Source organism: Halichoeres trimaculatus, unplaced genomic scaffold (genome assembly GCF_033239565.1).
Source record: "Halichoeres trimaculatus isolate MK-OKI-2021-1 unplaced genomic scaffold, fHalTri1.1 fHalTri1_scaffold_15, whole genome shotgun sequence".
In the NCBI taxonomy this organism is placed as follows: Eukaryota; Metazoa; Chordata; class Actinopteri; order Labriformes; family Labridae; genus Halichoeres; species Halichoeres trimaculatus.
The window spans coordinates 8,321,897-8,346,151 of NW_027437193.1; the positions used below are offsets into that span (position 1 = coordinate 8,321,897).

General features: G+C 38.9%; 1 protein-coding gene across 2 annotated transcripts; it reads left to right on the forward strand.

Moving 5' to 3' along the window:
- Positions 1-2,512: 2,512 nt before the first annotated feature.
- On the forward strand, positions 2,513-22,881 carry LOC141804917 (uncharacterized). Of its 2 annotated transcripts, none has more exons than XM_074689593.1 (15): positions 2,513-2,746; positions 5,583-5,638; positions 7,989-8,158; positions 8,255-8,373; positions 12,226-12,435; positions 13,099-13,248; positions 13,674-13,743; positions 17,683-17,732; positions 19,063-19,135; positions 19,687-20,271; positions 20,474-20,663; positions 20,875-21,227; positions 21,904-21,968; positions 22,182-22,226; positions 22,525-22,881. In XM_074689593.1, the coding sequence occupies exons 1-14, from the start codon at positions 2,642-2,644 to the stop codon at positions 22,218-22,220; spliced, it is 2,235 nt and encodes a 744-aa protein (XP_074545694.1). In that variant the 5' UTR covers positions 2,513-2,641; the 3' UTR covers positions 22,221-22,226; positions 22,525-22,881. The 2 variants fall into 2 exon arrangements, with proteins under 2 accessions (XP_074545694.1, XP_074545695.1); XM_074689594.1 differs by having other exon boundaries at positions 2,514-2,746; positions 13,150-13,248.
- The last annotated feature ends 1,374 nt before the right edge of the window (positions 22,882-24,255 follow it).

Consider the following 24,255-nt stretch of genomic DNA (forward strand, 5'->3'; position numbering starts at 1 on the left):
TCTAAGACATTACATTTACAATTCCATGAATTAAAAAAAAATTCTCTTGTACATTTTTATCCACATATTTAGAAGTAGAGGCTCATACACTTATATTATTTTCATTGTGGAGATAAAATAGACTTTGTGTCTCGGGGGTAACTTTAATCCAGGTCAACTAAAGCAAAATGGCTCCAATAAATTTAAAGGTTTCAGAGATAAACCTAATTCTTAACTAATATATAACTTTAATTATTGTCTTTTTATAGTAACAGGCCTACTGTTTGTATTTTAAAAAGCATCTTTATTTGTTATGTGTGTAAATTAGATAACCCAAAGTACCATTACTTTTATGCTTATCAAGCACATTTATGAATGAACAAATCCATATAGTACACATTCCTGTACTTTTTTTGCATTCAAACCAAACCCACACACATGAACACAAAAATACACTCATATTCTATAATTGAAACATTTACATATACCTCCGTAAATGATTAATTTAGAATCAGAATCGCAATTTATGAATCAAAGCCCTTAAACAGTCTTGTCCTTTATGAAAATCATCTTTTTCTTTTTCATTTTTGAAGTCTTTTTCAGTCGTTTTATTCTGAAGGGCAAAATGAGAAACATCCGTAGTTTTTGTTTTCATATTTCGTACTTTTCAGAGAGAAAGGGGTAATAAAGCTCCTCATTCTTCTTTAGTCTCTGTTTAATAGTTACTTTTATGTAATGTACAGTCGTTGTCATCGCAACAATGTGCCCTGTTAGGGTTAATGGGAGCCCGGACAGAACATCACCCGAGGCGGTGAGACTACAGGCTGGACTGTTCAAGAGGCAGAGGAGCCAGCTGGCACTCCACAGAAAACCAGGAATTTCTCTCTTTACGCAACAAACTGTGCAGCTGCACTACGGCATCAAGTCAAGCAAAGAAAAACCCGTTTGAGACTGGAAAGAGGTCAAATAGATCAAGTAATAAAGACTGTTATTGATGATTTTATGTGACATGCGGTATGCTGCTACACTTTTAAATTGGCTGAAAACACGCGATGCCAAAAACAGTTGCATCAGAGGAGGTGTAGAATAGAATGGAATAGCATTGAATAGAAAGTACTTTATTAATGTAAATGTGTGCACAAAAATGACTATTCATTTATTTATTTTTTTTCGCAATTGATCAGTCCAAGGAAGACAAAGATCAGACAGGGGATTATGGACAGTGAATGGGCATTATTTATGTTTTTATTTACCATATATGCAGTGATTTTAACCATTGGTATGGGATCAAGAAACTCTTTAAACTGTAGATGTTGCAGCAGTCTGTGCCTTTATTACAAAAGTCAAAAAATGAAATCCAGTTGTTTTTAAACGAGACTGTTTTATAAGGAAAAAAATAATTAATGACTCATCTTTTTATGAAAATCTTTTCCCCAATAAGAGACTCCTCTCCGATATTTATTTTTACAAGTTTCTTCTTGTGGTGTTGATTCAACATTACGTCCCAAGTTTTACAGCTCTCTGGACTGCAGCGAGACCCTTTGCTGGTCTTGGTGAGTCTCCACAGCTGGTGATGCTCCAAGTTTCCAACAAACAAAGCAGCGGTGGAGGTGGTGTGTGATTTATTAAAGCCTGATTCACTGGCAGTGAGCAATTCATGTAAGAATGCTTCCAGACACCGACGTAGCCCTTTAAGATAAGGAATGGCTGCTTATCCAAACCTGAAGCACACTTTTTAGCCACATCACACATAATATGTGAGTCACAAATTCATGTTATGAATAAGTATTGAAGAATTTTATCATTTAGGTGAAGTTAATGGGACAAAAAACAGGGATAAAAAGGCCAAGATGATGACACAAAATCAATATGAACCTTAAGATAAATTGGGAAAAGAAAAAATACAGATGTTTTATCCACAGAAATATCAAACAATTTTATATCTTGAACTTTTTTTATAAGGCTCACACTCATAAGATTGTGTTATGATCTCAAATCTTTCCTTCTTATCTAATATCTCATCACTCTGGTATCCTTTTTGACCAACGTAAACTTCCATATACATTATGCACGCTCTAGCTTTTGTTCAAAACAAGCTAATTTTGCAGTATATCCTTGAAAACAAAAACAATCACTTTTCATGAACCAAAAACTACTTTCTAATTTTAAATTTTTACAATAAATACATCTATTTTAACCAAATCAAATGCTATAAATAAAACAATACATTCAACTTTTACAAAGATAATATAAATGCAAAAAATACATCAATAAATTAAGTAAATTAGCCTTTAGTGAGGAAAATGCATTAAGTAGATTTTTGTGAAATAATCTGGTTTGAAGTATCTTTTATTAAAATTAAAATTCCTCTGAAATTGTAAATATATATCTCAAATAAATAATGTCTCTCCAAAAAGTGACATTTTTCAATTTTATCTCTTGTTAATAATAATTATGTAAGGCTCTCTTATGTTGTTTACTTTTGTAAGCTTGTGCAAATATACTACAAAAACTCCACTTCCCATAATGCTTTTCGAGGGGGGCGTCGTCCTCAGCGCTCATGCACACACGCTGAATAGCTAGCATGAGGTGAACTGTTATTAACTGGTTAATAATATTCCAGTTGTGGTCGTCCCAGTCAGAGTCGGTCCACCCGGACAGCATGGCCTCGGAGGAGGACGAAGCTCTGCTGCTTCTCATCTACCAGCACCTGAAGACGAGCGGGTACAAGAAAGCTGCGAAAGTGCTGGAAAAACACGTTCCTCAGGTAAGAAGTGAGGACTCCGTCTTCACCATTTGCTGCTCGATCCAGCCTACAACTGACCTGACTTGGTTTAACCTCTGTAACACATGCTGATCTGATTGTTTGGATGGTTTCTCGGCTCTTCTGATAAGACATCCACATCCCTACACGTTGCATAAGAGCATGAATTAAACATAAACGTGATTTCAGTGTGTGTTTAGGCTCCAGTGTGTATGCAGAGCTGCAGGTCATACCATGTGTGTGTGTGGGGCAGCCTCAGAGTGTGTGTGGAAGCACATGGCTCCTTCCTCGGGCCTCCTGCAGGAAAAGAACATTATGTTACAGGAGCTGCATGGCTGTTCAAGAAACCCTTATGGAGGCCTGCTGCTGCAAAACAACCCCCCACTCCAAACCTCTCAACACATTTACTGCAGTTAGAGATTAAAGTTGTTACTTTTTATTCAAATGCGTACAGGTTTTGGATTTTTGGCGGCTAGTTAAAAAAAAAAAAATGGAGCCTCATGAAACTTGTATTTTTCTTGCTATAAACCAAGCAAAAACAAGAGTCAGAGAGGACTGGGCAAATTTTTATGAGCCCACTTACTTAGCTCTACTCAGCTGACAAATGCATGTTCCTGCATTTAAAAGGGGATTAAACAGCTTTCCAACTATATAAGATTTATCCCCAAGAAGCATTGCTACAACAAAGAAATAATCCACCAAAAACATGTTTTTCCAACATTTTATCCTATGTTTAGTTGTCTGGTTTCCTATAGACTAAACAATTATTGGTTAATTATAACAGATCCAAACAAAAACAGTTGAAAGTTGCAGCTCTGAGATGCCTTGTATGGAGGCCCCAATAAAAGCATCCATCTTGTTTTTTTTTTTTTATTACATTTCCTCATGTTTTCGAGTTGTTTTTGGAAGGTCTTGATTTATTTTCTTGACATATTGCTGTCTCGGGATAACAGAAGTGGTTTTCCCATTACAAGTATAAGTTTATCTCATTAGGTAAAAAAAAATAGGATCATTTTTCAGATAACCTAGACATCAAAATAATCAACTGGTGGCTGTAACAGACTGGGCCACAACACACTTTGCTGCCAAGTCCAGCATATGAAATGTCCAGAAGCAACTAAGTTTAACCCATTTAGACATGTATCCAATATACTTTCAATGGTTGATGCCATATGTGTGTTTATCCCTTTAAGTTGTAATGTGTGCCATCCATGGTAGCTGTCAAAATGCCAGTTGCAATAAAAGCAAAAAAATATATAAAAGTAAGAAATAACACTACACACCACAGACAGCCTTAAAGTTATTTACAGGCATGTTGCATCCGGTCTAAATCATAAAAATTGGTTAAAAGATAAAAAATTCTTCTCGCCTATCAACGTAGAGCACAATATATTTAACATGTCTTAACATGGGATCACAGAGTCTGCAGGTAAAACCATGTCAAATTCACTTTGCAGAGCGTAGCTAGCACTAGCAGAGCTAGCATCACCAGTCATCAGTCCTCTTTGCATGTTAGCATCCACATGCCTGTGCTTGTTCGACATTACTCTGGTAGAGTGATCCTTATCTAGTTTAACCGGACACATCACTCACAATTTCATCTCCGGTTTTTAGATTAAAGTTCAGAAAAACTGTGTGGCGCTAGGTCTGTGCTTGTTTACATCTGGGTAGTAGACTGTTGGCTGCAGACACGACGTCAGATCATCATATCAGACCAGCAGTAGCAAAAATATCAATACTTAATTTAACTAACAAGTAATTTTGTTGACTAGCAAGGATAATGTGCCAATATTAAGTCAACTGAATGCGCACATCTCCAGTCTTAACTTACTTTATTGGTATCTCAGTTGTTTTGGCTAGTAGGCCTCTTCTCTTGTGATAGTGGGATGATTTTTTGGGGGGGATCTAGAGATGAGAACTGTCGCCCGGTCACGCTGGTGATTCGGACCAATGCTGCCATTGTCCTCACTAATGAGGTAATCTAAGGCTGTTTACATGTTTGTGTTGTTCTTTTACGGCTCAGGGGATACAAGTTATGATCATCGGGCACAAAGTCCAGATCTCATCAAAACAACTGAATCAAGCTTTCATGAGGAATATACGATAATAGGAAGTATGAAAGCATCTCCTTTCTTGTTCAACTTCCGGCCTTGACCATTTGCTTCGTCTCGTCTCTTCTTTCCACCCCCACATTCTCTGCCTCTCATCAGCTGTTCCTCCTAATAATGGAAAAAATGCCCTGGAACTAAAAAAAAAAACAGCTGTTTTTGTAATAACTCGCCCAACATTGTGGCCTTTTTTGTTGTCTCTTGCACTCATAGCGTGGTATTCTTTGTGTCTGCTGTGGTGAAACTTGTGCTTTGGTCAGTCAGAAGTTTCAGGTTTCAGGCCCACAGGCTAAAAATACCATCGTCCAGAGCTGCTGACAGATTTTTAGGAATGCACAGATTCGCAAGAAATGTCTTCACAGTTTTTTCATTAAACACTTTCAAAACTACCATCTCTTCCAATTGTCCCACCGTCTCTAAAATTCCTTCCAACGTACCAAGCTCTTTATCCAGAGTCTTTCATTGGTAGTCGCTCTGTTGAGTGGATTCATTTCCTGGAGCATGTGGCATCAAAGAAAAGCCATTCCCTCACCACAGGAAATTTGTCTTTTTCCCTCTAGCTCATCTCTTTTTTTTTCTGTCTGTTTGATCATCCATGGGTTTAAGGAATATCTGCAAACCACATCACAGTGGCTGCAGTGTTGATTTTTTTTGCTGATTTTTCTGAAAAAGTTGTGCTATATTTGTTCCTTTTTGTGTATCATGTGTGGTATTTTTGTTTTTTCTTGTAGGTGGAAACAACTGAGGAGCGCTCCAACCTTCATGATATCTACACCGGCTGGATGAAGTAAGTTGAAAACGTCACATGGTCTAGATGCAGGGGTGTCATAACTTTTTAGCCTTGATATCCAAAATAAACCCCTTGCCATAGGAATACATTAAGGCCCTGTTTACACAACGTTTCACCCCAAAACGCAGAGAAGAGCATCTGCATTTTCACGAAAACACTAAGGGACTGCGATTTAACACCACAGCAAATGTACACCAGGTCCTGTTCAGACAACATGAATGAACCAGTGAGAATTAACTGTTGAACTGTTTTATTTTGCGCTTTAGTTAACTTAAAAAAATACTATGACTCTGACGGTTGTTAGTTTTATTACTAAACTTTTTGACTGTTAATTTAAGTTTTATGTATCAAAAGTATTAGTAGCATCGGTACTCGGTATCGGTGAGTACTCATGAGAGTACTCGTACTGGTATCGGTCTGCATAAAAAGCGGTATCGAACATGCCTAGCTGAAATGCACCAACACATTTGCGTTTTATCCTATAATGGTTGATGTGTAAACGGCCCTTAAAACAAGAAAAAAAGGGACTTAGATACTTAAATGAGCTCACTAGACCACCTTTATGCACATATTGTTGTGTTAATCTGCTGACACTGATACTGTTGTTATCCTGGCTGAGAAACCTTGGGGGATTTGTTGTGACAAAGAAATGTTAAAAATGGATAGAAAATTTCCTTCTTTAATGGTTTGATATATATTTGTTGGTTTTTACAATAAAATATGCAATTGAACATAGTGTTTTTTTTCTTGGAAGATATTCTGAGGCCCTCTGGTTCAGGTTTTGTGTCCCCCATGTTGGGAACCACTGGTCTAGAAAGCTTCACAACTAACACTAAACCAATACCTTAAGGATTTAATGACTGCTTTTTGATTTAATTTTCAAAAGTTTATCCCAGTTCAGAAAGTAAAACTGACTATAACCAGGCCTAAATAAAGTAAGGAGAAAATAAAAACAGCAAATGAATACATAATTGACACCAAAAGAATACAACTTTTGAGTAAAGAGACCAAACCTTTACATATAAACTAACATAAAACCAACTTACAAACTAGTCCAAAGGTAAGAAAACATGGAAGTCACACAGTGTAAGGGTTAATGAGTCAGGCAAACAAAGTAGAACTGGTTTGTTGAGTGTGGCTAGCAATGGCAGAGCTATTGTTAGCCGGGTTAAAGTCCATATGTGGACATTGCTTCAGTTGAGTTAACCAGAAACAGCCTACATACAACGTCATGTGAACTTTGAGAAACACCTCAAACCGTGATGGGACGCTGTCTTTCATCTGATGCTGACTAGTGAGGGTAACGGCATTTATAATCCACAGGCACACATCCCTGCTTTAAACTGAGCCAATGACCTAAAATACAGATTTTTACATGCATAAAGCTCATTTTCTAACCACGGGGGTTGAGTTTCATCCACAAAAATGAAAACATCTTTATTTTTCTTATATACTGGCCACTGGAGACTGAAAGCTGTGTCCGTGCACAGGATGTTTCTATAGGTGTGTGTTTGTGTATCTGTGTGTGTGTGTGTCTAGTGTCTCCCCGTGAATGAACAACTGGCCTTCTGCCTGGTGCTTCCTGGGATTTGGCTTCTAGTCCCCGCCACCCTGAAAGGCTTGAATGTGCAGCAGATTACTGAATGAATGAATAAATGACCTCAGCTCACATCTATGATTCCCTCAGTGTGAATCTCACACTGAAATTATACAAATCAAACAAGGCTAATATCAGCTGTGTCAGCCAAACCGCAAAAAAAAAAGCCCTTTCGAACAGCTGTTTTATTATGAGAGGTTTTTATCCTTTTTCAGAAAGTTTCCTCTGAGTTTATTCCTCTGAAATAACACATTGATGGTCTTATTAATAGTATTTTTTAAAGTTGTTTCTGGAGTTTTCTTGTCTTTATTTTGTTAGTTCACTATTCTATATCTATTCCCCTCATCCCACATTTGCCAGGTGTGTGTTTTCAGGTTGAGCTTGTTTCTGCGTTAAGCTCTTTGGTCACATACCAACACATTCTCCTGCCAGAAGGATTTTATCTGCTTGGAAACATTTTTGACGCTCAGACAGCTATATCGGTTGGCCGCTCTACAGAGGATGTGGAAATGCTTCGACTTGTTTGAACCTGTAGAAATTGAAATTCAATCACATGCAAAACAGGTGAAAAGATAAAAAACTTTTAGGAGGCTGCGGCTGTTAATTCGTGTTTTGGTTACTGGTTTTAAACACTTCAGATTCATGACAGAAACAGAGATGTTGATTCTAAATTAAAACATCACTCAGCATTTTTTTCCTCCCAGAAAAGTCTGTGATTAATAAAATTTGATGTGTTTTTGTGTGTTACAGGCTGTGCTCCCTGACTCAGGATGCCAAACAGCAGACAAATGGCTCCACAGCTTTGAAGAACAGCATCAAACCAGAATTTGCCACCAAGGAAGAAGTTGTAGAAGAAGAAGAAGACTCCAAACTCTCTGACATCCCAAGGGAGAATCATGTGGATGCCAAACCTCCATCAGGTAAAAGCTTTTGATGTTTTTTTTTAAGTTTCTTCTTTGGTATAAGTTTTAGCAGTGATCACCTTGGCACTGTCTGTATCTGTGTCTCTGCTGTAGAGTCAGTGATGAAGGCTGAGGCAGTCTTGGAGCACGTGCAACTTCCTGAAGATGAAACTGAAACAGATGCTGATATTAAAGGAAAAGAAGAAGAGATGGAGACAGAAACAGGGCAAGAGGTGAGCAGAAAGACTCAGAAATGACCTCCCTGATTCGCTGAAACATTTATGTGAGTCTGAGATAGATGTAAGGTAAGATCACCAGCTCAAACAAACCATCCTAAAGTTAAGATAAGTGATGGTTCCCGCTCTTTAACTTCACACATCAGTTGTCTTTAATCTCTTTCTTACCCCCCCCTTTCCATCCTCTCAGCCGTCACACTTCTTGTGATTGTTCTCATGATCTGAGTGCAGCTGACACGGTCCTTCAGTCCACAAAGTGCAGCTGTTAAGCCCTCATTGCCAGGAGAGGATACTGGCACTGTTACTGACGTTTGCAGGAAAACAAAGGGGGATGTTCAGACGATGGTGGCCTTTCAAACAACTAGGCAGCAAACATTCAATTTAGGGCTGGATGACATAAGAAAAAATCCTTTCATAAATTTTTTTTAAATATTTTTTGATATTGATATTTATCAGGATATAAATCAAATAACTATTTTGTCAAGCTTTAATGCACCTTAACTCAGAAGTGAGTTGTGAAGACATCAGAAGGTTATTTTTAGCCCGGTTTCCACCAAGCGGTCCGGTTCGGTTCGTCTTGGCACGGCAAGCGCTTTATGAAATTTCCACAGACTTATCCCAGGACAGATCCCCAAATAACAGACAGAAAGAATGTGTTTGAATGTTTTTTGTTATTGTATATGAGTAAAGAAAACGTTTCATGTTCTGAATGGGGAGAACAAATCAGTTTTTACAGTGAAGCGCTCGTTAAATCCAAAGTCGACCTCAAACAAAGGATGAGAAAGTAAAGATCTCATGACTGAGATGAGTGAGGACTCATTTGGCAGCAGCAGGAAGTCACCGCACAGTGGAAAACACACAGAAACACACACACACATAACTGTTGTCCAGTGGCTGTAATAATGTGCAGATGGATGGACAGTAGCTGCAGTGTTATTATTCCCCTTTGAAATTCACAGACACACATTTCACGTCTGCCTCTCCATCCTGTAGCTGTTGGTTGTTATTTCAGGAGTGTGTGTGCGTGTGTGTGTGTGTGTGTGTGAGTATCCCTGTTCTTGTCTCTGTTGGCCCTCTGATACAGCAGATAGAGCTGTTTGGACAGAAAGTGTGTGCGTGTGTGACAGGATGATAATCTTCTGAGACAAAGTGTGTGTGTGTGTGCGTGCGTGTTCATGAGTGTGTGTTTGTGCCTCTGCTTGTCTCCAGACTCTGATTACCTGGCTTTGTGTCTGACAGGAGAGGAGGAGCAGTTTTCACTGATTTCTCTCTCTGGTGCCGTTTCTCTGCACTGGTTTTCTTCTTTAAAACATTAAAGATGTTTCTACTGAACAAAATTAAAAGCAGACACAGTTTTTCTTTGACAGTCTTTTGTTCTCCGTCCTCTGGCTGATCAAATTACACCTGGCCTGCACGCAGCGCACATAACATATAAAATCTGTCAAACATAATTGATGTTTTGTGCCTGAAAAGTTTAATGTCAATGCTAATATAAATACTTTGGATTAGTAGTTTCGCATTGTTCAGCTGGGAATTATTTATTTAATCCCATTAAGTATGATGAGTGTTTCCAAAGCGTGATGTATCAGGTTTCTTTGTGCCACTGACATTCACTGCCGTCCAGAAAGTCATTTGAAGCATCTGTGAGAAGGGCTGCTGAGGGAAACCTCGCCACATAACCCTAACCTTGATGAGCTGGAAAAGCTGCAGTTCCTCGAGTGTCCACTTGAGGCTGACTCCAGAAGCCACACAATCCCACTGACTGCACACTACATAGACACAGCAATGCTTAAATCCTGACTGAACAGGCATTTAACCCTCGATTACAACATCATTGTTATGATCCACAACAGAAGAGTTTTTTATGTTGATCCAAAGCAGAAAGTTTATGGACTCGTGTCAGCTGTTTCAGCTCCTCCTTTCCTCTGCAAATCAAATAAACAACTCTTCAGGAGCTGACATCTGTCAACAGAGTTGTCTGTCTTTTTAAAACCAGCCAATCAAAACTTATATTCCCACAAATAATAATTCTATCTCCATTAAATTTTCATTGTATGATTTTTATTGTAACCAGCCAGTAGGGGGAGTGCTAAATGCTTTAGCTTCATGGTCAGTGAACACCAAGAGACAACATCTGGTTCAGAAAAATGCTACTTTTTATACAAACAATTTCAATTAACAGTGACAGATGATTTTATTAAAGATAACACTGTCATTCTGCCATTCAGTTCAAAATAAAACAAAAAATCTCTTTGATTTTATGATTTGTTTTTAATTAAATAACAAAAAGTGCAAAAAAAAACAAGATCTTACAACTGTCTAAATTTTATTTATTTGTTTTTTCTAAATTGACTGAAGTGCAAAATAAAAAAAGTTTAACTGCTACCTCCCCCTGGTTCATTCATATTGTCTGAACAGGACCTGGCGCACATTTGCCATGGTGTCAAACCGCAGCAATTTAGCGCCAACTACTGGCAAGAAGGACTTACTCAACACATTTTTTATTGCTTCGCGTATACAAGTACTGATCCCTTGGAATAAGGCAGCTATTGGCCCGATACCAATACCAATACCTGGCAGGGATAGACTGATTATCGGCCGGGCGGATTATTGGGGCTGATATTTGGCATTTTGTAGCATATCAGCATCTGCCTTTTTTTTAATCCGATGGCCGATATGAAACCCATTCAAAACTGTGTCCTTTTGGCTCTGATGCTTCTCTGCACAGAATTGTGCAGAAATGGGAGCTGTTTAATAAACATATGCTTGAAGGCATTTGATTGCAGTTAAGTGTCAGAGTTTGTATTGTTCAAAATTTTTTACGCCAAAATTTTGGCTTCAAATATCAGGTATTGGCCTCCTTGCCTACTAATAATCGGTATCGGTATAAGCCCTGAAAAATACATATCGGTCTATCTCTAATACCTGGTATCAGTACTCGCCCATTCCTACATATTACACACACTGTACAGGGGTGAATATTTTCTGACTCAGAGGTTCAGAAGATATTAGGATCATCTGATTGTCCAATCAGAGACACAGCTCAGCTCACATGACTGGAGCCCTGTAGCTGTTAAAATGAAGCTCAAAGCCTGCGTCATATCCAATATGGCTGCTTCTGCAAAATGGCTTCATTTTACTGTCTCAGGAACAGACAGGTGATGTCACAGGCGTTAACTCCGTTACCTACACAGACGCTTTGGCTGGTAGCTGACATGCACCTCCTCCTGAAGTTAACTTCAAGCTGAAACGACGCAGGCTGCAAACTTTGTGCTTGATCTGCTGAGTGGGATTGTAATTTCTGTATTTACCACATTTTCAAAACTTCCCTAAATTTATATCGTCCAACTTCCTCTCTTTATCCTTCATTGTAATTGCATGATAAAAGATGTCGTAGCTTCAATATAACATGATGCACTTAAAATCACTTTGAAATGCGAGCAAAAACCTAGCAGGCTGAAAACTGCCCTCTTGTGGTTTGGAGGAGCACTGCAGAGTGATTGGGTACAGTGCAAAAGGATTAACCAGGTTTATTGTTATTAACATAATCAGTTGTATATTTGAGAAATGGTGTGAAGATTCACTAACAGGCAGTGAAGTCAAAAAGTCCCCTGGTTTTTGGTTGCTCAAACAGAATTGGCTTCCAAAGAGGAAGACGTAGCCCATCTTTAACCTTTGAATCTCATTTAATGAGGCAGTTAAAGGAAGCAGAGGATTTCTGGATTGATCTAACCCAACACCAGCAGATACCCTGCGTTCTCTGACCCATGGTGAAGGAGGAGAAGTAGCTGGGATACATCATTAAATCCTGTTAGTTGTCCTAATTGCCTTCTCGTCCATATCCTACAGCCGGCTCCTGTTGAAGAGTCTGCTGAGGCGTCTAACAAGGCAGAAAACTCCAGCGTGGACACGGAGGAAGTGGATGAGCCCAGCAGCCGGGTCGACCCTGAACGTGCTGCGTCTGATCACGCTGAGGATCAGCTCACAGCTCCTGAAGCAGCCGGTTTAGACAGCGAGACGCGTGAGGAGAAGGAGGATGATGATGATGAACCCGAACAGGTTAGTGACCCGAGGTTGATCCCAAAGTATGCGGCTGTGTAAGATCCCTCCTCCAGCAAACAATAAAAACTTCAACTGGGACTATTTGACTTTCAAGTGCTGCCAAGGTGTCCATATCTTATGGCTAGTTAAACCTTTTCATCAGAATCTCTGATTTCAGTTTCAGGACTAAGTTGATGTGACGGCTTAATGCTGCTGAATTTATCAGGAAGCTTTTTATCATCTGTGACATTTCTGAACTGCTGTTGTCTTCATTGCCAGACACTAAATCAGCTGATTGAGCCTTTATCACCCACCTGTTAAGCATGTTCTTGTGCTATTCTCACGAAATCAGCAGAAATGAACGTAAATCACTTTCAGACTCAACCCATAAAAACAGAGTGCTGGTCGATTCCTGGCTCTGCAGCTCTGTCCACATCTGAAAGCCATTTTTCAAGGGTTTTTTACTGGCTGCTGCTGCTTGTGCTGTTTAACTTCCACTGAGAAACACTCTTAGCTACTCTGTTCTTTCTTTGTCTGACTGCTGAAGAATTAAATGTCTTAAAAGTTATTTATGGTGGGTAAGAAAATGATAACTGAGTGTTAAAAATGTTTCAAACAGTAGAACTTTGATTTAAAAATGAAGATGTCAAATTAAAATTCCTACTTACCTTAACTTGACAGCCTTACTTTTGGCCTGAGTTGACTCCAGTCTCGTCTTTGTTCCTTCGTCAGACTGAAGAAGCTGCAGATGATCCGACAGCTGTCACTCAAACAGACGTGACATCTTCCTCTGCTCCAGAGGCGGAGGAAGAAGACAACGGTGAAGCAGAGGTGAAGTAACAGTTCATACTCTGGTTTTAATATTCAGGAGACAGAGTCTATATCCTTTGTGTTCCCTACTTTTTCCAAATCTTACAGTGAATCTCATAATATTGAATTATAATTAAAGAAAGAACTGGTTTTAGGATGTCTCACAAAAGCATGTTGCTCGAATGTGTCTGGTTCTTATATTTTAGTTCCTGTCAACATTTTTCAATGAGATAAAAAGGGGTAAACTCACAGCAGCTTTTGTTGTTTGCATGGAGCAGAAAGAGTCCAGTCTGGGTAATCTAATTAGGAAAAGAAACGCAATGAAGCAGTGAGAGTTTAGGAAACAAAATTAAGCAGGAAAAGAAGTTTTAGGACTGAAAATAATCAGAGGAATTCTTTGTGTCTGGTTCTGGAGACCGTTGTTGACCTGTTGCTTCCTCCTGCAGACCACACAAGACCTGACGTCTCAGGAGACCAATGAGCAGCCAGAAGAGAGTGAAGCCCCGCCCCCTGCAGGTATGAGCAACCAATCAGCTGCTTTAAAAACCAGGACGTTCTCTAGGTGTTATGTTTGGCATCTTCTCTGCCTCTTTGTCGATGCGATGACAGAAATGACACGCTGTTGTGAAGAAGCTGCTTCAGAGGCAGGATTTTCTCTTCAGGAAGAGCCGCTGATGAAAGACTACAGGATGGTTTTAATCTGTTTTGATCAGAAAAGGCTGCAGGTATTTGTCTTGAATCAGGTATCTAGGGGCCTGTCTACCCCTTCAGATTCATGATAAGAGCTCATCCTCTAAAACAAAATCTACAAAACTCATCCCACTGATAGATCAGGCCTCTTGATTTGTAGCACTATGAGCTGACTGAGAGACACTTATTAGATGTGAGATTTCACACATGTTGCTTTGAATCATGTTTTTATTTTTATTTTTATTATCTCGTCTGCTCCATTCGATGATGTCAGGGCTGCAGCTGAAATATTATGTCTAGAGCTGCTAACACCACAGGAAAAAAAATGAAGCAACAAGTTAGCCTGAGGAAATAAACAGTAGGTAATTATCAAAGTCTAATTAAACAGAAAAGTGACGCTTAAAGCTTTATTTGCATCATGATTTTTTCTGCTAGTTCTTCTGTTTTGATCTGAAAACCTAACTGTTTGGGTTTTTTATGTGTAGATCATGTTTCTAACCTCCCTATTTCTTTATTTACCCATATCATTGTTTTGAAATGATAGATAATGACACCTAGTGGTGTGTAGTATCAAGTATCAAGATTGTGATACTTTAACCTCTGATATAACATTGATATTTCAACTCTTAATAACGATATTTTTGTAAAAATTAAAAGTCATGCTTCAGCTGAGTTAGAAGTAAAATACGGCTTCTGTATTTCCACTGCAGTAGATGGCGCCAAAGAGCTACTACACTGTATGTTGCTAATAGATAGTATAATCAATATCATCTTACAGTATATTTTAAATATAAAGTCAGTTTGCCATAGACATCAATGTTTTCCTTGGTCTTTTTGATTTTGAGTAATATTTTGATTTACATAAACATCATCTCAATTTTTTTCTTAGTAAATTTTTGTAGAATATTGCAATATATCACAATATTATGATATTAGAGTAGACAAAATGACATCCACTTTGACATGTAGATACAAACCAACATTAACCTAAAACTGCATAAAACAGTCCAATTTGTCATAATATCAAAACTCTTAAAGCTATGGTCTAAGATCTGAACCCCAGTTTGGTAGATGAGACACATTTGAAAAAGACAGCCTGCCCCCCCTCCGTGTTCCAAGATCCCGCCCCCCAGCTCGTATTACCCTAACTCGCCGAAAATGTAACAAACCCGACAGTTATCCCCCTTGTAACACACAGTGGCAGCTTTTTCAATTGGACTGATCAAAACCATAAATTAGCGGGATGAAGCAGGTCTGGCGTTGCCACTGCCAGCTGATCAGAGCAGAGCCGACTGTGGGCGAGGCTTTACCTTTCTTACCGTGTCGTCACCAGCTCAGTTTACAATGCTAAAGATGTGTGGCTAACTTGTGCTAAAATCTATTGACAGAGCCTACCCGTTCTGACCAGCAACGTTCAGTCATTAGCCAGTATAGGCACAGACTGACCAGAGTTATTCAGCTGGCATCTCCCACTGTAGTAAGCAAAATAACCACCTGTTTTACAGAAACTCGTCTGTCTCAGCGTCAGTCTTCAGTCCCAAATCCCTCTGCAGCTTTTTCCACCAGTCGTACATTTCTCCAATATTCAGTCTCTGTTGGCACCCTGTATCGCTCATAATTCTTCCTTGCTTCAGCCCTTTCCTCGAAACTTTTCTGTTTTCTTCCCTTCCCTGTGGAGGGTAAGAGTAACAGCTTCCTGGTTTTGGTCTTCTCCGGCTCCATGACCGTTCAGTAGCTGAGCAGCTAGCTGACGTGAGAGGAGTAGTGGGGAAGGACGAGGCAGGACCATGGATGGATAGACTCGCGCACAAATCCGAAATGAGGGGAATTACGTTCGGATTGGTCAATTATAATATCGTTGTGCAGCTGATGTACTGAATAAAATTTTTTCTTTCTTTTTGCTTTTTATATTGCGTTGATCGGACCATCCAACCAACAATAATCCATAAACAGTGTTATTAATAATTACCAAGCTTCCAAATTGTAGACCATAGCTTTGAATATGACAAAAAGAAGGAAAAGCTTTGGTTTCACCCATCCTGGTCATGGGCTGGGAATGAGGTCATAGACACAGCTCCTTTCTGGGCTCTGCCTTCACCACAGGGTCCAAATCTGATAGCGATGCCTCCTGGGCGCCTCCCGTTAGAGGTTTTCTGGGTAAGTCCAACTGGCAGGAGACACAGGGTGGACCCAGAATGAGTTGGAGGGATTATCGGTCCCAAGTGGAATGAGGAGGCCTTGGGGTCTTCCAAGCAGAGCTGGGATGGATGGAGTATCGTCCTGGTTTAGAAAATCCTCTTATCGTCTTTTACTTCTTGAACTTTCTTTAAGTATTTAAATGTAATAACACTGTGGGGTTAAAATATGTATATGTTGAATTAGACGAACTGACCTTCAAAAGTAACCCTCCAAGTTTGCAATTTCATTTCAGAACAAATCTCAAACTGAGAAGTTTTTTATGCTGTGCACAGTCTAGTTGCACTTTTTCCATGTGTTATTATTCTGCTTTGTCTTTTGGAGGAGAAATTGTTTGTTTTCTTCTGCTGGCACAAATGTTTCTCATTGTCTCTTTATGAAGAAAATGGCGAAGAGGAAAACAAAATGAGATTGTGTTACCTCGAGGAACTTTGACTCGACACCAGGAGTTGTGAAGAGTTTGAAGGATTGCTGCCAAAGCTCAGAGAAGCAGGCCTGGCAGCTCTGCTCAGAGCAGTTTTCCACTCCGTCAGTCACTTGTTTAACTTCTCAGAGGGGTTTGTTAAGCTTGTCAGAGCTTGTTAAGAGAGCTGGAGCAATGGCTGATCAGAGAATTTCAGTCCTCGGGAACACAATCACCTCATTTGCTCCTTGCTGCTCGCTCTGCTTCCAATCAGCTGTGAGATTATTCGAATCTTTACGAGCCCCGCTCTCTGGATGCATTTAGACAGACTCTGTGATTTGGGAGCAAACACGTCTGGATTTAAAGGTTATGGAAGATGAAAGCTGCTTTACTTTGCTTTTTATTTTTATTGATGTTGTTATGCTTGAGTTTATCCATCTGCAGCGATATGCATCAGATTATTTAAAGCCTTGATTAGATTTCACTGTGACTTTATGAATACTGAATCAAAAGAAAGACCCAAAGTTTTTGAACTCCATCATTCTGATGAAGAAGCTAGCTGAACAGACACTTTCTCAGCATGTATTTTGACTTGTCAAACTAATGACTCTACAAATCGCTGCACTGCTTTGAAATAATTGCTGGATCAGAGCCATCAGTAATTAGTTACGCCTGTGTCTTTGTTGCTCTGACAAGTCAAAATATCTGCTGAGAAAACGGTCTCAGAGCTGGATTAATGAAAGAGAAATAAGAGTGCTGTGATGTAGTAGAAGAGTGTCACCACGTCTTCCTGAAAAATGGAGATTCTCATTGATTGAAGATTTCAGCTCAGTAGTCCTGAAACATGAAGACATTTTTTATTTAAGTATGGCAACAAGTCTGACTTCCTTTACTCTTTTTGTGTAAAAAATGTCTGTTTTGTATCTTTTATTATGAGAAAAAATGTGAATGTCAACTTAATATGGTGTTAATATGGTGATTTTAAGCCTTTTACCCTCTTACAAAAGGTTAGCAAATTATGCTGATTTTGTCATTTGGTTGAGCAGTTGAGCTTGTTTTATTGATTTACACAAACTCCAATTATTTCTAGTATCAGATTTATTTCATTGCTTATCATTAATATATCCACACTTAACGTGTTTACTTTTCTTTTTGTCTTTTTCCAGAAGCTGACTCTGAAAATCCAAAGGATGAAGAGGAAGTGGAGATTTTAAAGGTACATTTATGAGTGGCAGAGTTGATTAACTAACAATCAGGGTGTCCGCAGCGTCTTTAAAAGTTTTAGAAGTTGATAAATCAGTTTTTGGTAAATGAAGGCCAATGAAATGTATTAATAAGTCTTAATTGTGGTTTTATGAGGTATTACCGGTAAATGTTATTGGTATTCAAGCTAATCGAAAACAAATCACACAATCTCAGGCACACGTCCTAAATTTTGATAATGATGAAATATGTTCTTGTTTTTTCAGCAAGTTAGCCTCGGATAACTGCTGTTACTTGTTGTGGAAGTATCAATAAACCAACCTATAGTTTCATTTATTCTTTCAAGCTTTATTCACACTTTTATGAGCCTTTTTTTGTCAGTACTGCCACTGCAGAACTTAGTTGCGCATTAGCAACAAACAGTTTCCCATTATCCCACCAATTGGCAGAGCTTTTAACACGGCAGCCTCCTTTGTTTCACCAGAAACAGATTTTTAAGACATTAATTTCTTGTAAGTTTCACTACCAGCCTCCATTAATTTGAAACCAGTTTTATTTCAGTGTTGCAACATCCCATAATGCATTGCATGTGAAGGTCTCTCTCAAAAAAGGCAGAATTGAATAAAACAACCCCATATGATATTTTTCCCCAAATATCTGATTATTTTTCTGTTACTGAAACTTTATTTGAGCCTGAAAGGGTAAAAATGTAAACTACAACTGTTGAAGATGGGTTTCTAACAATAGCTTTAAGTCGTGATGAGGTCTTAAAACTTTTTGAAAGGTTTTGAAGAAGTCTTAAAAAGGTATTGAAGTTGACCTCAGGATTTCAGCAGATACCTTGACAATATTTTAGTTTTTTGTTCTCCAAACAAACAGAGAACAACTTTCTAAACCTTAGAATAAAAATTAAAAAAATAAATAAAAAACCCCCAAAAGAATATGATTGTGATTTTGAATGTTCCAGAGTTTACTCATTTCTAAAGTAACAAAATTTATTGAACACCATAAACTGCCTCAAATTTGCTTAAGGAGTGTAACATTAACATCTCCACCTCAGTTTTATACCATTTTAATCAGCTTACAATAAATCTATCTTCATGTTTTAGATCAAAATAAGAAAAAAACTGCCATCTGTCATCTGTGCCTGTTTACATCCAGGTAGTAAAGCAATGACAGCTCATGAAAAGTGGCTGCTTTTCAGCTTAGACATAACGCATTTCCACCTTAAATAATACAAATATTTACAACACTAAATTTGCACATCCATAATTATCACACTGTGTAATAAAAATTACACTGATTTGTCTTTTTACTTTTCTGTTTGTGTGTTTGTCCTAAAGACGGAGGACAGTGAGCCTAATGAGCCGACGGAGGATGACGCTGGACCCACTGACCTCCCAATCGCTGACGCCGGTAACACACTTGCTCTCAGGAATAGAAACATTTCACACACACAATTCTCAACTTCACATCTTCCTCCAATCTTACATAAGTCAGACAATATTAATAACCCACCTTTTTGAGCCTTTTTTCATCATTTTTGTAAATTGATTCCTATAAATGGGCCAGACAGTAGCTTTTTTTTAATCTATTTTTCAAGACAAAGTTGTTTTATAACTCATTTGTTTGCTGTGATTCAATTTTGGTTCAGTTTTCAGCAAATGTATTCCTTAAAAATATTCATGAAGTTTAGTTGTTGAAATATTTTTTCATCCCCTTTTTTTCTGAATTTATTTTTCTCCTGAGTCGACTGTGAATTTTATTTTCATGATTTATTTATTTTTTCTTATATTCCAGAAAGATATTTGATTTTCTCTTTTTTAACAAACCCAAACTATGACTCACATTAGATGCGTCAGTTCTGCTCTACTGAGAAACAAATTTAAGCAGGAGCCTTTTTTATTCACTTGCTGTGCAATTCAAATCATTAATAAAGGATTATTAACGTTGGGTTTTTGTTATAGAAAATGTTACGGATGCAGCTGAGCCAGATGCTTCCATCGTCCTTAACATCGAAGACGATGAGGAGGAAGCTGCTGAAACACCCAAAAAGAAGAAGAGAAAGAAGAACAAAAAGGGAGTAGAGACGCCATCAGCAAACACGGCCGCCACAGACACATCCACCGTAGAGACACCCTGTGATACTCCACCTGCCACCAAGAGTGCCAAGAAGAAGAAAAAGGTGAAGAAGATAGTAGTAGAAGAGGTGGTGGAAGAGAAGCAGGAAGAGGAGGATGTTCCTCCAGTCACTCCACCAGAGAAGAAGAAAGCTAAAAAAAGGAAAAGAGAGAAGGATCCCTCGGAGGAGAAGAGTGAAGAAACTCTGGTCGCTCCTTTAGAAGATGAAATCAAAAAGAAAAAGAACAAATCAGAGGAGGTGAAGGAGGAGATAAAGGTGGAGAACTCTACGAGTTTGGTAGAGGCGACTGTGGGAAAGAAGAAGAAGAAAAAGAAGAGGAAGATGGCCGGGCAGGAGAAAGCTGAGGTGCAGTCTGATGAGGCTCCAGCAGGGGGCAGTGCTGTCACAGAAAAGACCACAGAGGCTGCAGGTTAAAAAAAAACTCATCTTCTCTCTGCTTTTGACAACTTTTGAGTCATTTAAAATTCACTGATCCTAAAAAAATAATTGGTGTTAAACTTAATCCTCTTTACTAATTGACTAAATGTTCCTAATCTGGTGTCATGTGCAGTCACGGCGTCGCTACAAAAAGATGTTTACCGATTTTTTTTCTTCTCTTTCCATTCCTTAAGATGAAACCTCCGTGCAGCTCTCCTCCAAAAAGAAACGACGACTTCGGCTGAAGTTGAGCCGCAAGAAGAGAAAAATGCTGAAGAAGAAAGAGGAGAAGATGAAAGAGAAGGAGAAGACTGGTGACGCTGACGCTGCCTCAGGACAGACTGAGGGACCAGCAGATAACAAGAAGCTCACAGGGAAAAAGAAGTGAGTGGTTTGTATTTTTTATTTGATTCAATGCCTTTCCTTCTGAAGCAGACCTAAAGAGACTGAAAAAGGGTATTTAAAGCACAAACAATATGAAGTTAAATCAAAAAGGTGGGCTTAAAAAGTTCAGTAACTAAGTCTGTATGAAAAACTTGAAACCATCTGATGAAATTTTGCTGCTGATTAGTTATGAACATTTACTACTTTTCAGAAACAAAAAGACTGAAGAGGCAGCGGAGGAGACCACCAATCAAAAACCTGCCAAAAGACCTCCACCTGACGGAGCCCAGCAGGATGAAACACCAAAGAAGAAGAAGAAGAAAAAGATGAAAACCAATCCCGGACAAGAAGAAGGTTCCTCCAAAGAGAACAACCCACCAGAAAAAGAGAAGAAGAAGAAGAAGGAGGATGGTGCTTCAGCTGAGCTCCAGGTTACTTTAACCCCAGTGTTAAAAGAAGGGAAGAAGAAGAAGAAAAAGAAGTTGTTTGAGGCTGCAAAAGAGGAAACAGCAGAAAGTCCTGCAGCCGTCACCACGAGCCAAGAAGTCTCTGCAAAGAAAAAGAGTGAGAGAGTCAAATTTTACATCTCTTCTTGGATTTTCTTTAATAATATGTCTTTGAAAAGCATTTAAACTCTTCACAACAAATAAGTACATTAATTAATCACACCGCAAATTAATGGTTTACAAAAATTAGCGGACGATGAACTCATTGGCTTCCAGCCATTTTCAGAGCATCTTGAAAAGTCTTTCAAGACCCAAATAATATTGTTTTCTATGACGATGTACACACCAAAACTACCTAAAAAGAGTGGACTCTCTTCTGTGTCTGTCTTCCTTTTTTTTGATCAAAAAAGCAGAAAAAATGTACTTTGTTTAATCCCATTATCTCAGGTGCTCCATCCTTTAATCCTCTCCATGATCTCCATCGTCTTTTCTCACAATGGCGCCGCTCTTTCTCTCTGAACTACCGCGACACATCCTCAGTTGGAGCGTGAGCTGCCTGAACTTTTCTGATTTGCAGCGTCTCCCTATGCCTCTGTCATCTCACATCTTCTCCTCATATCCATGCTGATCTCTCATCCAAAGAGCACACCGCTCTCACCCACAGTAGTTTACGAGCAGGATTTTGATTGACAAGCTCCACCAGACCCTGCCTCCCCCCGCTGAAAACAGTTTTATTATTTTAAATGACTCACAATAAATACTCAGGTGATTTTATTCTGATTTGATGTTTTCAGAGAAAAACCGACTCCAGGAGAAGCTGGTGGAAAAAAAAGCTGCAGCACATGCACAAACTCCTCAGGTAAGAATCAAAGATGGCTGCAATAAAGCATAAACAAATCTGTCTTTCAATAAAGATTAACAATAAAGAAAATAAGTTCACATCCAACTTTGTGTTTAAATGTTTTGTGTGAGTTTGAAGAGGAATAAAGTGAGCCGCAAGTTTTCTTTCACAGGTGATAACACAAGAAAGTATTCCCTCACCTCATTTGTTTTTCTTTTGTTTAATCCTCAGAAAAAGAAAGCATCAAAAAAGTCAATCACCTCTGAATGAATCTGGGTAAGTTAAATGTTTCAACCTGAGGTTTTTGAAGCTTTGAGGTGTAGAGGGAGTTTTTAAAGGCAGATTTTTTTTTCCAGCACAGCAGTCTTCAGATTATTTTATTTGATAAAACTACACCTCAAAATCATTTTGTCTGATTCATTCACTTAAACCTTCATCTAATGTAAAATGTGTTCACCAAAAGACTGACGTGATATCACAGCACTCCTGACACATCGAGCAAATTCTCAAGCAAAGAGATCCTTGACGTTTTACAGAGAATTAATGTGAATCTCTTTTTTTTTCCCTCCTCCAGAATTCTGTGATCAGACGTCAGCAGAGATGAGAGATTTTGTCGACTTGTTCTGAAGCTTTCAGGTCCAGGTACAATCTGCTGAACTTCGAGTGCCTTCGTCAGTGTCCATGTCGGCGTTCTAGGTCATTTCTCTCCTGTTTGTTTTTTTTCTTTGTCTGTCATGAAGCTGTGAATTTCACTTTTTTATTTGGGTTTTGTTTACAGAGTTCTGATGTTTACACACTGTTTTTCTTCATTATCCCGTGAGATGAAAAAAGTCAACTGATAAATTCACTACTTTGATATTCCTTTGTTCCCGAGGACCAACGTTTGTGAGGGAATAAAACTCCAGCAACTTGATTTTCCTGTTTGGGTTCTTTTTTTCTTCAAACTGTCTTCATACTTTTATCAACAAACTTATAAGTGAACAAACTCAAAAACTCATTTGAGATTTGACCTCAACTCTGTGTTTATCTATCTCTGATATAAATATGCTTTCAAAGGTGTTTCACCCAACGTTTCCACTAAGTGTGTTTTTGTAAAATATTGTAACCTCATCAGGTCATTTAAAGATGATCTGAGAGACAAATTTTCTTTATTCAAGGCATCTTTTTACTTGATACAACGTGCCAGGGTAAGGGACTTATCAGTACAGTTACGTAGTGTTACAGTTTGAAGCGCGACATCAAACAGACTTTGTAGCAGCCAGCTATATGTTGGCTACATCGGCAGCCTTGTGCTCTGAAGTATCTGTAGGCTAACGTGACAACAAGTAAACACTGTCAGTTTGTAAGTAGTTCAGGAGCTGTTTTCTGTTTGTTTACAGCCTGGTACGCTAGGACAAGTCTGTAATGTGTAACATCAGTAAATCCTGGTTATGTCCTATCAGTCATCTACCAATCAGAGCTAACGTAACCTCACTCTTCATTTTATTGATGGACTCTCAAGTTTGAACAGACCACTGCAGAATAACTGCTGACTGTGGGTTGGAATGAACATTAGCACATACAGTTTAGCCCTTGTGTTATAGAGTGATACAGCCCGAGCTTAAGGCTAATTAGCCTTTAGCTCGGGCATTTCCTTGGAGATTTCCTTAAAACATGCAGACACTTTCCACCTTTGGCCGTTCACTGTGGATTGTTGGACTTGCAGACGACACCTTCCTCATCGGACTCATCTCTGATGGTGACGAGTCCACCTGAGGGTGGGTGGGACATTGACCATCTGGTGACCTGGTGCAGTCTGAACATCTTGAAGCTTAACGCTCGGAAGACAGCACCTCCAGAACCCTCTCAACCTGGACACAAACTTTCTGAGACACTCTCTTCTGTCAGGAGGCTTCTGTCCATCAGGGCCAGAACCTCACGCCACAAACCAGTTTCTTCCCATCTGCAGCTAGTGTCATCAACAAGGTGATCTGCACCTCAGTGCTTATTTGTCACCTTTAGTTTTCAGAGAAAACTTTCCGTCAAGAACTAAGAGTAAACTTTCATACACAGTGTTTGTTTGCTCACCAGAGTTGGTGTCTCTTTCACCCAGACCTGGAAACAGGGCACAGAAAGTACCTGTACACTTGAGACACCAGAGAAGACTTTTTAATCTGGTGTTCTTAAGGTATTAAATAGAAGAGAACTTGAACAAAAAAAGAGTAAAGATTGAAGACAGGATTTTTTTTTTATATACGAATCGTTTTAACTGTTGCTGGTTTCACAGAAGGTGTCAAAAGTTTCTTGATAACATATATTCTCTTCT